At 37.8% G+C, this 11,421-nt stretch overlaps 2 protein-coding genes across 7 annotated transcripts; one reads left to right on the top strand and one right to left on the bottom strand.

Moving 5' to 3' along the window:
* Positions 1-66: 66 nt before the first annotated feature.
* Positions 67-6,626, top strand: ndor1 (NADPH dependent diflavin oxidoreductase 1). 5 transcript variants are annotated; one of them, XM_052556286.1, is made up of 15 exons: positions 67-175; positions 756-897; positions 1,337-1,414; positions 1,505-1,602; positions 1,798-1,896; positions 2,900-3,001; positions 3,099-3,287; positions 3,377-3,504; positions 3,631-3,848; positions 4,024-4,131; positions 5,023-5,137; positions 5,236-5,382; positions 5,642-5,760; positions 5,882-5,976; positions 6,149-6,626. In XM_052556286.1, exons 2-15 carry the CDS (start codon positions 763-765, stop codon positions 6,291-6,293), a joined length of 1,776 nt encoding a protein of 591 aa, XP_052412246.1. In that variant the 5' UTR covers positions 67-175; positions 756-762; the 3' UTR covers positions 6,294-6,626. The 5 variants fall into 5 exon arrangements, with proteins under 5 accessions (XP_052412246.1, XP_052412249.1, XP_052412245.1 ...); XM_052556289.1 differs by having other exon boundaries at positions 112-270; positions 3,634-3,848; XM_052556285.1 differs by having other exon boundaries at positions 113-270.
* Positions 6,627-6,984: 358 nt separating this feature from the next.
* ntmt1 (N-terminal Xaa-Pro-Lys N-methyltransferase 1) lies at positions 6,985-10,345 on the bottom strand. 2 transcript variants are annotated; one of them, XM_052556293.1, is made up of 4 exons: positions 10,192-10,345; positions 9,034-9,208; positions 8,241-8,493; positions 6,985-8,091 (listed from the first exon to the last, which is right to left on the bottom strand). In XM_052556293.1, the coding sequence occupies exons 1-4, from the start codon at positions 10,236-10,238 to the stop codon at positions 7,835-7,837; spliced, it is 732 nt and encodes a 243-aa protein (XP_052412253.1). In that variant the 5' UTR covers positions 10,239-10,345; the 3' UTR covers positions 6,985-7,834. The 2 variants fall into 2 exon arrangements, with proteins under 2 accessions (XP_052412253.1, XP_052412254.1); XM_052556294.1 differs by having other exon boundaries at positions 9,034-9,248; positions 10,192-10,324.
* Between the last annotated feature and the right edge of the window lie 1,076 nt (positions 10,346-11,421).

Genomic DNA, 11,421 nt, shown 5'->3' with positions numbered 1-11,421 from the left:
TGTCTATGGTTGCCATAGACAGTAAAAGAAAGATGGTTGCAGCCTTCTTTTACTGTCTATGGTTGCAGCGTCGTGAGTGAATTGCACAACTGTCGTAAACTGACGTCGGACCGAATGGAACCTGAGCTCTGCCGTAAAGCGCTCCATGATGACAACATGCAGATGTCCCGCTGAAGTCTGTTCTACGTTATTATTATATATATTTTTTACATAAGTTCTACATTATCCAGACGAAAGTCAGGGTATCACTTAAAGTGCTTATATCTGTAGGTAAGCCACTCGATGTCTTAGACTATACAATATTTTCTGTATCGTAGATCACTGGATCATGCAGGGTTTTGCATGAGAATCGTCACGTAGACGGTGGGCGACTCATAGCTGCCACTGACATGCCTTTACATTCGTCTGTTCTACAACTAACTATTGATACAGTCTCATAAAAAGTTCTGTTCAGTATTGTATTTTATAGTGTACTGTTTTTAGCTGACGTTGATTGCCCAAGAACCCACACTAAACATTGCTGCATGTAAAAACTAAAAGTCATTAACATATTTAAAATATTATGAAATTTTCTTTAGATCCCCTGTAACTCTGTAATTAATGTCATTTTATATTACACTGACTGTCCTATGCTCTGTACTATGTATGTTATTTGTTCTGTGTTCAAAAAAAGAAAGAAAAAAAATATATATATATATATACATTGTAAAAAAAAAAACATGTATTTGCTCCTCTGATCAGTTGTCTGATTCCAGTGAGAACATGAGCGCGCACGCTCTGCTGGTTCTGTACGGGAGTCAGACGGGCTCAGCGCAGGACACCGCGGAGCGGATCGGCCGCCAGGCGCAGAGGAGGCGGATGAGAGTCCGAGTGGAAGCTCTGGACAGTTATAATGTGGTCAGTGCACGATGCCTATTTAGTCTGCAGTCCTATACAGACATGCGAATATCTGCACTGTGTTGGGGTGTGGGGTTTATTGGTTAACAGTAATGCTAAAACTCATAAGCTCTTTTGCTCTGTTAAAGGTATAGTTTACACAAACTAATACAAATGCAGATATTTTTTTATGAAATTTGAGTGATCTCTGACCTTCCATTGAAAGCAACTGAAATGTTCCCAGGTCCAGAAACGTCAATGTGACACCAGTGGTTCAACTGTAATTTTACAAAGTTACAAGAATACTTTTTGTGGGTCAGAGAGCTCTTGGATTTCATCAACAAATATCTTAATTTTGTGTTCCAAAAATGAACAAAGGTCTTACAGGTTTTGAATAACATGAGGGTGAGTGCTTAATGAGAGAATTTTCATTTTTGGGTTGAATATGTCTACTCGTTAGGCGAACCTGATCTCAGAGTCTCTGGTAGTGTTTGTCTGTGCCACCACAGGGCAAGGGGATCCTCCAGACAATATGAAGGTAAGACTATAAACAACAGAATTTAGCCATCAGACTTTCATATTACATAATACATTCCATATATTTAAATATTATATTTGCTTTGTGTAGAAATTCTGGAGATTCCTGTTCAGGAAGTCTTTGCCTGCTGACTCTCTTTGTCGTCTTGACTGTGCTGTGCTGGGCCTTGGAGACTCCTCGTATCCAAAGTATGATGACTGAGCAGATGTGCTGCTTACAAAGCCTTTCTTTTTCCTTGGATGTGTTTTTTTTTTTTGTATCTGCACATTTTTTTTTCCATTTCAATTAATCTGAAAGGATAATTAATCTTTTAGAACTGATGTCACTGGTGTTTGTATGTTACACAACAAACAACGCTAAGACCGTTTTGGGCCTCTATTCAGGTTTAACTTTGTTGCTAAGAAGCTCCATAAGCGTTTGCTTCTGCTGGGTGCTAATATGCTGGTGCCTGTTGGACTGGCTGATGATCAACATGATCTGGGGTGAGCAGAGATTCCCTTCACATATTGACTAAATGTCTATGTTTATTCTTCACTTATAATTCAAAATATGTGGAAGTAAGTCTTGTCATAATTAGGCATTGTAAGAGGTTAGCAACCACATTCAATAGGCTCCCATGGTTAACACTAATAAACAAGTGTTAATTTGGGGGAAAATGCTTATATATATATATATATATATATATATATATATATATATATATATATATAAAACGTTATATGGAACGGTTCAGCTTTTTCATGGTTCGGTTTGTTTCACAGTTATAGAGTCACGGTTTCGGTATGTGCTATGTTTATGGAGAAACAAAAAAAAAATCAATCTAACTATGAGCAACAGCACAAATACATAGGAAAGATAAAAATAAAATAAACAGTGATTTTTTTTGGGGGGGAGCTCTAGCATTAGTTTTTAGGTACAGAAATGTAATAAATTAATCAAATGTAAAACAGCATCGCATAGTTGACTGTATAAATTAAAGATTGTTCTTTATTAAAGTTACAAAAGCTTTTCAATCAAGAGCAGTGAGTGATTTCTTTGTTGTTGCTGTTCGATTAATATAAAAACTGTCACTTTAAGAGAATGCACTGATAGAGTGGGCCTCCGTTCAGCCGGCTATGTCTGCTGTAGGATACTTAGGCCTAACAAAACGGGCATTTTGACATAATTTTTGTGGGAATTTGTCCATTTAAACACAATACTTCAGAAAACGCTTATATTTGCGTGTGTTCTGAGGCGCGGGTTTGCTCTAAACTGACAAAGCTTAAATGAGTTTAGTTTAAACACAGATATCAACATGTGCTGTTCAAACCCCAAACTTTTGAAAAGTAGTGTACATCTGTAACACAGAATTTCTATTTTGAACAAACACTGTTCTTATTTTGCAAATACACTGCTTTTATTCATCAAAGTATCCTGAAAAAAGTATAATGAATATATGTGTTACATGTATAGCTGATGTATCAATGTCTTTTAATTACTCCTCAGGCCAGATGGTGTGATTGACCCCTGGTTGATTTCGTTCTGGCAGAAAACCCTGTCTCTCTACCCTCCTCCAGCTGGCCTCGCTCCACTCCGTGAGGAAGACAAGTAAGTCTGTCAACTAATCTACAAATAATGTTTTATTAAAAGAATGAACTCAAATAGATAACAATTCATATAATTACGGATAATCTATCTTTTTCAGACTTCCACCCCGATACGTTTTCCACTTCCTAGATGAAGTCCCAGACAAGCAGACCGAGCATCTCCAGACCCCTCCCACCCCTCTGCAGCCTTTCCCAGCTCCACTTGTGTTCAATCAGAGAGTGACTCATCCTTCACACTTCCAGGATGTCAGGCATATCGAGTTCGATATCACCGGCTCCAACATACAGTGAGCATAATGAGATATTTCAAGTCAAATCATACAGATTAAATGTCATCACAAAATAGTATTAAAAGGTTTTTGTCTGTCTCTGACAGGTACAGTGCAGGAGATGTTGTAATGATGAGACCCTGTAATGCTGCAGAGGATGTAGAGCAGTTCTGTCAACTATTGAAACTTGAGCCAGAGAGATACTTCACACTAACTCCCACTGACAGCAGCACGGGTGAGACTTGACACCCTAAAAAGAAATGAACATTCTGTCATGTTGTTCCAAACCCACATGTCAGAATTTCTCTGAACAGAAAGTAAGTCTTCCCTTTTAAACTCTGTGTTCCTCTCCTTCATGCAGTAGCAGTCCCTGCTCGTCTTCCTCAGCCCTGCTCCGTTCGCTTTCTGGTGGAACAGTTCCTGGACATTTCTGCTGTTCCACGCCGTTCCTTCTTTGAGGTGTTGGCAACTTTTGCCACTAATGAGCTGGAGCGTGATAAACTTTTGGAGTTCAGTTCCGCTCAGGGTCAGGATGCTCTTCACTCCTACTGCAACCGACCCCGTCGAACAGCCCTGGAGGTCAGAGATCACTTGATGTTAAATACAACTCTCTTTTCTTTTGAGATGCCTGTAGACTCATATACAGACTTCTGTTGTCATCTGGAGTTTGAAAGAGCTGTGTTCCAACAAATTATTTAAGATTATTATTATATGTGTAAAAAAGTGGTGTAATCCCTTTCTAATGTGACCTCAGGTACTGGCAGACTTCCCTCACACTACAGCCCAGTTGAGCATTGACTACTTGTTGGATCTTTTTCCAGAAATTCAGCCTCGCTCCTTCTCTATTGCCTCTTCTCTCTTGGTAAATTTTTTTTATGTATATCTCTCTCTCTCTCTCTCTCTCTATATATATATATATATATATATATATATATATATATATTCTCTGTCAAGAGTCAAGTGATTAATCGCGATTAATCACATCCGAAATAAAATATTTTGTTTACATAATATATGTATGTGTGCTCTGCATATTTATTATCTATATATAAATACACACATGCATGTATTTCAGAAAAATATGTTGTTTATATATTAAATATATTCATTTATAATATAAATTATATGAATATAAATATAGATATTTTCAGTAGATATACTGTATGTGTGTGGATTTATAAATATACACAAGACATATATTATGCAAACAAGAACTTTTATCTTAAATGTGATTAATCGTTTGCCAGTAATATTTATTTGCAGATATATTTGTTAAACATTTATACAGACTGCTGTTCATATGTTTGGGGTTAGTAAGATCGTTTGTTTTTATAAATTAATTATAAGTATTTTTATTTAGTAAGAATGCATTAAATTGATCAAAAGTGACAGTAAAGACATTTGTAATGTTACAAAATTCAAATAAATTATTTTGAACTTCAGATTATTCATCAAAGAATTCTGAAAAAGAAGAATTGTTGTTTTCACAAAAATATTGAGCAGCAGTTTTGTGTTTTTAAGCACCAAATTAGCTTATTAGAATGATTTCTGAAAGGATTATCTGACACTGAAGACTGCAGTGGCTGCTGAAAATTCTGCTTTGTTTTCACAGGAATATATTTTACAATATATAAAAACAGAAAATATAAGATACTTTTTTTCCAAAACATTATCAACCCTAAATGTTTGAACAGTGGTGTAAATATAATATTTCTATAAATATCTCTTTCTGATTTTACCTTTTCTGCCGCAGCAACACCCTAACCGCATCCAGATTTTGGTTGCTGTGGTGAAATATAAAAGCATGCTTTTTAAGCCACGTAAAGGCCTCTGCTCTTCCTGGCTGGCATCTCTAGACCCCTCTAAAGGTTGGTCTGATCAAACTGAAAGAAAGTAATGTCCTCAGACCAATAAATTAAGTGAAATCTGTACATTCCATTTTATTGGTGTTCTGCATGCTGTTTAGGAGATGTTTGCGTACCACTGTGGGTGAAGAAGGGAAGTTTGAGTTTCCCTCAGGACCCGGACACCCCTGTTATAATGGTGGGACCAGGAACTGGTGTGGCTCCCTTCAGATCTGCCATACAGGAGAGGGCTGCTCAGGGGAAGATGGGTGATTTTTCCAGGATTTTGCAGTTTTTCAGAAATTAACAAAATTGAAAGTGATCAAACTTTTGAGCCTTTTCCTCTTAAGATCTGATATATTCTGCATTATTTGTTTAGAATGGCAATAATCAAGACATGGGCCTATTTGTTTTCATTCTAGCTTTATAATACAGTATGATAATACAGAAGTAGTGACTGAACGGTGTCATGACACAGAACAGTTAAGTGATAATACATCCTAACTGAAGTCTCGTCTCCTTTTTCAGCTAATGTGCTATTCTTTGGCTGTCGGTCTGAATCAAAAGACTTCTACTGTGGATCAGAATGGGAGGAGAAGGTGCAGGCGGGCCAGATGATCCTTGTCACAGCCTTCTCCAGAGACCAGGTCAGACAACCTTAAGAATACTGCTTAGGTTTGTCCAACAAGCCAAAGATCTAAAATGTGCAGTGCTGGGGATGTCCCAAGAACACTTCCCTGAAAATGTTTTAACATGATTCATTTACAGGAGGAAAAAATCTACGTTCAGCATCGTGTGAAGGAACAAAGCAAACTTTTATGGGATCTGATAGCAAAGAAGAATGCATTCTTTTACATAGCAGGGTAAGTCTTTTTATCATCAAGTTAGGCATTCAACAATAAACTACTAAAACGTTTCAGTTGTTAGCAAGCAAATGTCAAACCCTTACGTGTATAGTTGGTTAAAGGGCAATATGACAGTACTGTAAATATGAGGAGCATTATAAAAATGAGCTGCCCTGCCCTCTTCACCCAGGAATGCCAAGCAGATGCCTGCGAGCGTGTGTGACGCACTGAAAGAAGTATTCCAGAAAGAGGGTGGCATGTCAGAAAACCAGGCACAGGAGATGCTGGATGCCATGGAGAAAGCAAAACGCTTTCAAAGTGAAACCTGGTCCTGATCTCTCTATTAAACATATAGCCTTAATATCCAACAGCCTCATGTGTGAAAGTGAGTCTGCACTGAGATTAAATGATGTTAAGTGTTGGGGTCTGACCACTTTCTTCTTCCGAGTTGTTCCCCAATGCCTTTGACAATACAGCTGTGATCTGTAAGTGTAACTAAAGTTAATATGAACACACACTAAACCAGGAATTTGATTAGATATTAGCTTTTAAGTAGGTAGTTGCTGCTTCCATTTTTCCAGTTGTGTTGTATAAAACTAAAGGACAAAGACTTGAAACCAAAGTTGTTCTTTTTTTTTTTTCATAAAATAAATAGTGACCAAACTATATGTCCATATCCATCTCACTTCTATATTCTGTATATTCTGCATTAGTGGTTTTCAATCCAGAGGACCTCCACATACTGTTATGGGATGGCTTTAAGCATTTACATTTCTAAAACATTAATATATTAAAATTTCAAGATGGATAACTTTTTTTCTGAAACAATAGTACTAAAGTCATTAAATATATCAATAAAAAGTTTGAAAACAAGCAGCTTTTTCATAATTACAGCAGATATAATGTGATTATCTTACAAATATAGCATGTACGGGGGACATGAATATTGTGTTGGACAACAAGTGATCTTCAAGCAAAACAATGTAAGAACCATTGTTCTACACAATAACACTGCCATACAAACACTGCTTCAAAATATTAGTTTATTCAAGGCAAAATACAGCATATGGTTCAGATAAGCGTTTTCTGTCAACAGCTGTAAATTCACACATGTAACATTAACTAATATAGATTCAAACTGCCATACAAGTTAGTAAAATGTTTTACACACACCATTCAGTGCCACAGACACATAATTGAACTCTGATCAAACAATCTTAAATAGGAAAGTTCACCCCAAAATGACAATTCTGTCATCAAATCTCACAATCATGTCATTTTAAACCTGCATGACTTTATAGAACACAATAAACAACATTTTGAAGAATGTTGATGAGCACACAGATTTGGTGACCACTGACCAAAAACCCAGACATTTCCAAAAACATCATATTTTCTGTCCACTAGAGGAAAATATGTAATACAGGTTTGGAACAACATGAGGGTGAATGACCGTTTTCATTTTTGGATCAACTGTCCTTTCAAGTCTTCAGCACACCCATTCATAAAAACAAAGCAGTGCAGCGTGGTTTAAATTTTTTCATGATTGTTTCTACCTTGTACACTTCAAACTGAGGATCAACTGGAGTGTAAAACTGTTTAGATATCTGGAAAGCTACCATTTGCCACTTTTGCATTCAGATTCATAATACCGATGAACCCTAGCTGTTTATATTAGAAAACTCTAGAGGTCAAGTAAAACTCCCCTGCTTAAAATCCCAATGTCACCTTCAAGACTTGTGCCTTTTTTGTTTAAAACAGTGATCACATTGGCAGTAACACGTAGCTTCTTGTGTAACTAACATTGATCTGAACTTGTTCTCACATGATTGGCTTCTGAACAAACACATAAAACCTCCTCGTTCAGTGCTCACAGCTATCTGAGTGCTAGAGTGTGGACCTGATAGATTTCCTCAGGGAAGTTCTGCTGCTGCTCCTCACAGATGATGTTAAGTCCGGCCTGGGATACTAGGCGATGCAGTACATTCAGGTCCCGACACACACTGCTGTCTACATCATCAGGTATGATACCTTCAAACGCAACATTATCCTTCACCACAATCAGGCCATTTGGACGCAGACCACTCCGGCAACGCCTCAGGAATTCCACCAGGTGGTCATCGGTCAAGTGACCTAGAGACACATGGAGTGATTTGTGTTTGCAAAATATAATAGAAGATACATTTGGCCATAGATTACGTAGTGAAAGAAAATAGAAATATCAGTTAGATAATTGAATATTTAAATAGATAATGTAGTGAAATATGAAATGTATGTCTTACCAATCACCCACTGGATCCATATGACATCGTAGCGTTCTGGCTGGGGCTGAAAGTCTTGTAGGCCACAGCAGAAGTAGTTCTCCACTCGCTTGGCCTCCTCACCCAGGTAGGAACGAGCTTTATCCAGAAACTCCTGTGTCACGTCCACTAGGTCCACTGTACGGAAGAGGGGCAGCAGCAGGCGCTTGGTGATACGGCCGATTCCTGCGCCACAGTCCAGAGCACAGCCTGTCCCAGTCTTACCCTGGCCTTCCTTAGAGTTAAACAGAAAACCTAGTGATTGTGTGTTTCTCAGTAACTTGCATTTGTGGTTACGTGAAAGTTGAGTATCTAAAGGAAAGGTTCGTCGGTTTCATAATATTGCTTTAAATAATCAGTTCATAAGACTTCAGAATAGTAGACTTGCGAAAGATATTTACACTAACGCTCAAACATTTGGTAATGTCTCATATGTTTGATAATATAGTCACACACACACACACACACACAAATATATATAAAGATGCAGTAAAAACTATAATACTGTTATAGAGCGCCCTCTCGCGGCTGTAGATGGTAATGTTTTCTCTTGGTTCTAAATAAATGCGACTCATAGTCCGGTGAGACTTATATGTTTTTTCCTAATCATGACGTATATTTGGACTGATGCGACTTATACTCAGGTGCGACTTATAGTCCGAAAAGTATTTGAAATATAAACCTTTTGTAACTTTATAAACGTCTTTATTTTCTTGACTTTTGATCAATTTACTTTGTGCTTGCAGAATTGAAGTATTACTTTAGAACTACTCACCCCAAGGAATTTTTGAAGAAACTTTTTGGAGCCATTAATGTCGATGTTAGAAATGCTGCCATAACCCCCCAGCATTCCATCCACAGTGGGCGGGACTTCCTTCCAATAGTGTTCTGCCTTTGAGTAAAAGGTTGTCTGGTCTCCTATCAAACGGTCTTCCATCTTTGTGCAACTCCTGACCACAGAGATCAAAATTAGTTCGTTTTACCACAGATCTGAAGGAGAAAGTAATTTAATAAAGTTTTATCATATTTGCATTTACGTAAGACTATATATTACAGGTAGACTCTCAATTCTATTTAATGTTTCTATATACATTGCTTAAAATTTAAAACTATTTCATAAACATTTTTCTACAATTGTAGTTTCTGTGTAAATGTATTTATGCTGTCTCTGCTGCATTAAAAGTCTGTATAAATGCATCTTTCCGTTGCTTCAGGTGAAGCTTCTGTGCAGTGTAAAATGCAATTATATCTCATACAATGAATCTGTTGCATTATTATGAAATAGTTATAATAAACTGCTATTAGTAAAGTTTCCGTACAGTGCTTTTGCACAATACAGACCGTTTTATATCATATTAACATAAACGTCATATATAATTTCAATGAAATGTTCAAGAGCCAAATAGTTAGGCTGGAATGAGAACTAAAGAGCTGAAGCACGTGTCATTTTCAGACACCTGGATCCAAATGCAGCTCTGCTGTTGAAGCTCAGCTGTCAGGAAGAATCACTTGACAGCAGACTGACAGACAAATGACTCTACATGTGGTCTGCTAACAAAATACAATCATGGATAAATATAGGACATCATACCATGCATATCAAAATCCACACCCACTAATATTTTAGTCTGTTGGATAGATTAAAAAATAGGTTTATGTACAAAGTAAAAGTTTTTGGAAAAAGTACTGTGGTAAAGTTGCATCTGTTAACTTTCATTCGCATTACTTGATGGATTTTCTTGGAGCAAAAAGTTCTTACACGTGTTCCTGCTACCGTGCTGAGGTTAATGGTGTCTTGTCTCTCGGCTATATTTGGTGGTGACAAAAAGTTCCACGTGTTGACACACGAGCAGATGGAAATCACACGCTTCCACTGCCTCTCTCTGACCTCTTTATATCCTAACAGTAATTCAGACAGTGAAGACTGACGTACCTTTGCTTTCGTGCCCTCGCTGACTGTCGTTTCTTACTATCGGTCATGTCACAACTGAACAACTGTAGCAGAACTGCCCCATGAAAGCTTTTCCAGCTCCCTGGCTTCCCAAACTAGAAACACTGCACACCTCACGTCATTTCCTTATTTGACTACCGCGTTTCCCTTCAGTGTTTTGTTTTTTAAATGTCTCCATCTTGCGGCCGCACTTAAACTTACACGCGGGTAATAAACCGTCAAGAAAATGTTTTTGTTGTTTTCGTCTTCCTCCAAATGCTCGTAAATTGACCTAAATTGTAATGTCCTTTTTACCCAGTGATGTTTTACCCAAAATTGTAATGGAAAGAAAGAATATTTTAAATATATTTTAAGAAATAATAATTTGTGTCCCTTCTTTGCTCTGAGAGCGATGTGTTTAGAGAAGAGTTGATACTACGTTGAGTAACTAGTTAGTCAGTAGGTGTTACTTTTTATACTGGGTCAAATTTTAAAACTATTTTAAAACCAAATTTTCAAAACGAATCATTTCATCTTCACATTGTGTTTAATTAAGATCTAAATGTTGGCATAGTAATACTGGTATACTTTTATAAACATCCTTTATCTCTCATTTCCCAGAGATCTCCGGTCTCTTTAATAAATGTTCATCTGAGTGTTTCGATCCTGTATTTATTTTGTATTCTGTCCAGCCTCTGCTGCTTTTGCTTTCTTCTCATCCCATCTCTTATTTTCACTTCCTTCATTACCTGACAGCATGCTTTCTGTCTCGTTTACTGGTCTCTCCTCCCTCACAATCCCAATGTTTCGCTGCTCTCTTCACTCTCCCCTGGGTCACTCCTCTCCTCCTCTCCTCCCTCCCGGCTCTGTCTGCTCATCCTCTTTCTTTCTCTCCTCCTCAGCCGAGCTGGCAGGGTATACAGATGATGAGTCAGTACACTGGCTGTCTACATCGGACAGCCTGAAGTCAGTCGATATTTAATCTGATCTGCTCTCTTCTTCTGTCTACTCCCTCTCTGGCTCCGAACACCTTTTACACTCTCATTAGAATTACAAAGAGGCTGGAGAAATGGAGCGGAAATCAACACTTTTGAAATGTCCTGAGTCAGCAGAGCTGGCCGGCTCTTCTCCTCACCTGTCTCTGCCTGTTGTCCTCTCTCTCTCCTTCTCGTTGTGCCCTCTTCACGCTTCTCCTTTCAGATGAACCTCTTTTTTGCACTGCTCCATATGTTT

The sequence above is a fragment of the Carassius gibelio genome, chromosome B5, assembly GCF_023724105.1.
Source record: "Carassius gibelio isolate Cgi1373 ecotype wild population from Czech Republic chromosome B5, carGib1.2-hapl.c, whole genome shotgun sequence".
Classification (NCBI taxonomy): Eukaryota; Metazoa; Chordata; class Actinopteri; order Cypriniformes; family Cyprinidae; genus Carassius; species Carassius gibelio.
Note: the sequence above shows the minus strand (reverse complement) of the source record. Positions and strands in the feature narration are given on the sequence as shown.

Coding starts and splice junctions, on each gene's coding strand:
- ndor1 (XM_052556286.1), top strand. CDS start 763: ATGAGCGCGCACGCTCTGCTGGTTCTGTACGGGAGTCAGACGGGCTCA. Junction 1,415..1,504: donor ATCCTCCAGACAATATGAAG/GTAAGACTATAA, acceptor TGCTTTGTGTAG/AAATTCTGGAGATTCCTGTT. Junction 3,288..3,376: donor ATCACCGGCTCCAACATACA/GTGAGCATAATG, acceptor TGTCTCTGACAG/GTACAGTGCAGGAGATGTTG.
- ntmt1 (XM_052556293.1), bottom strand. CDS start 10,238: ATGACCGATAGTAAGAAACGACAGTCAGCGAGGGCACGAAAGCAAAG. Junction 9,209..10,191: donor GCGAGGGCACGAAAGCAAAG/GTACGTCAGTCT, acceptor CTCTGTGGTCAG/GAGTTGCACAAAGATGGAAG. Junction 8,092..8,240: donor ATGGATCCAGTGGGTGATTG/GTAAGACATACA, acceptor ATGTGTCTCTAG/GTCACTTGACCGATGACCAC.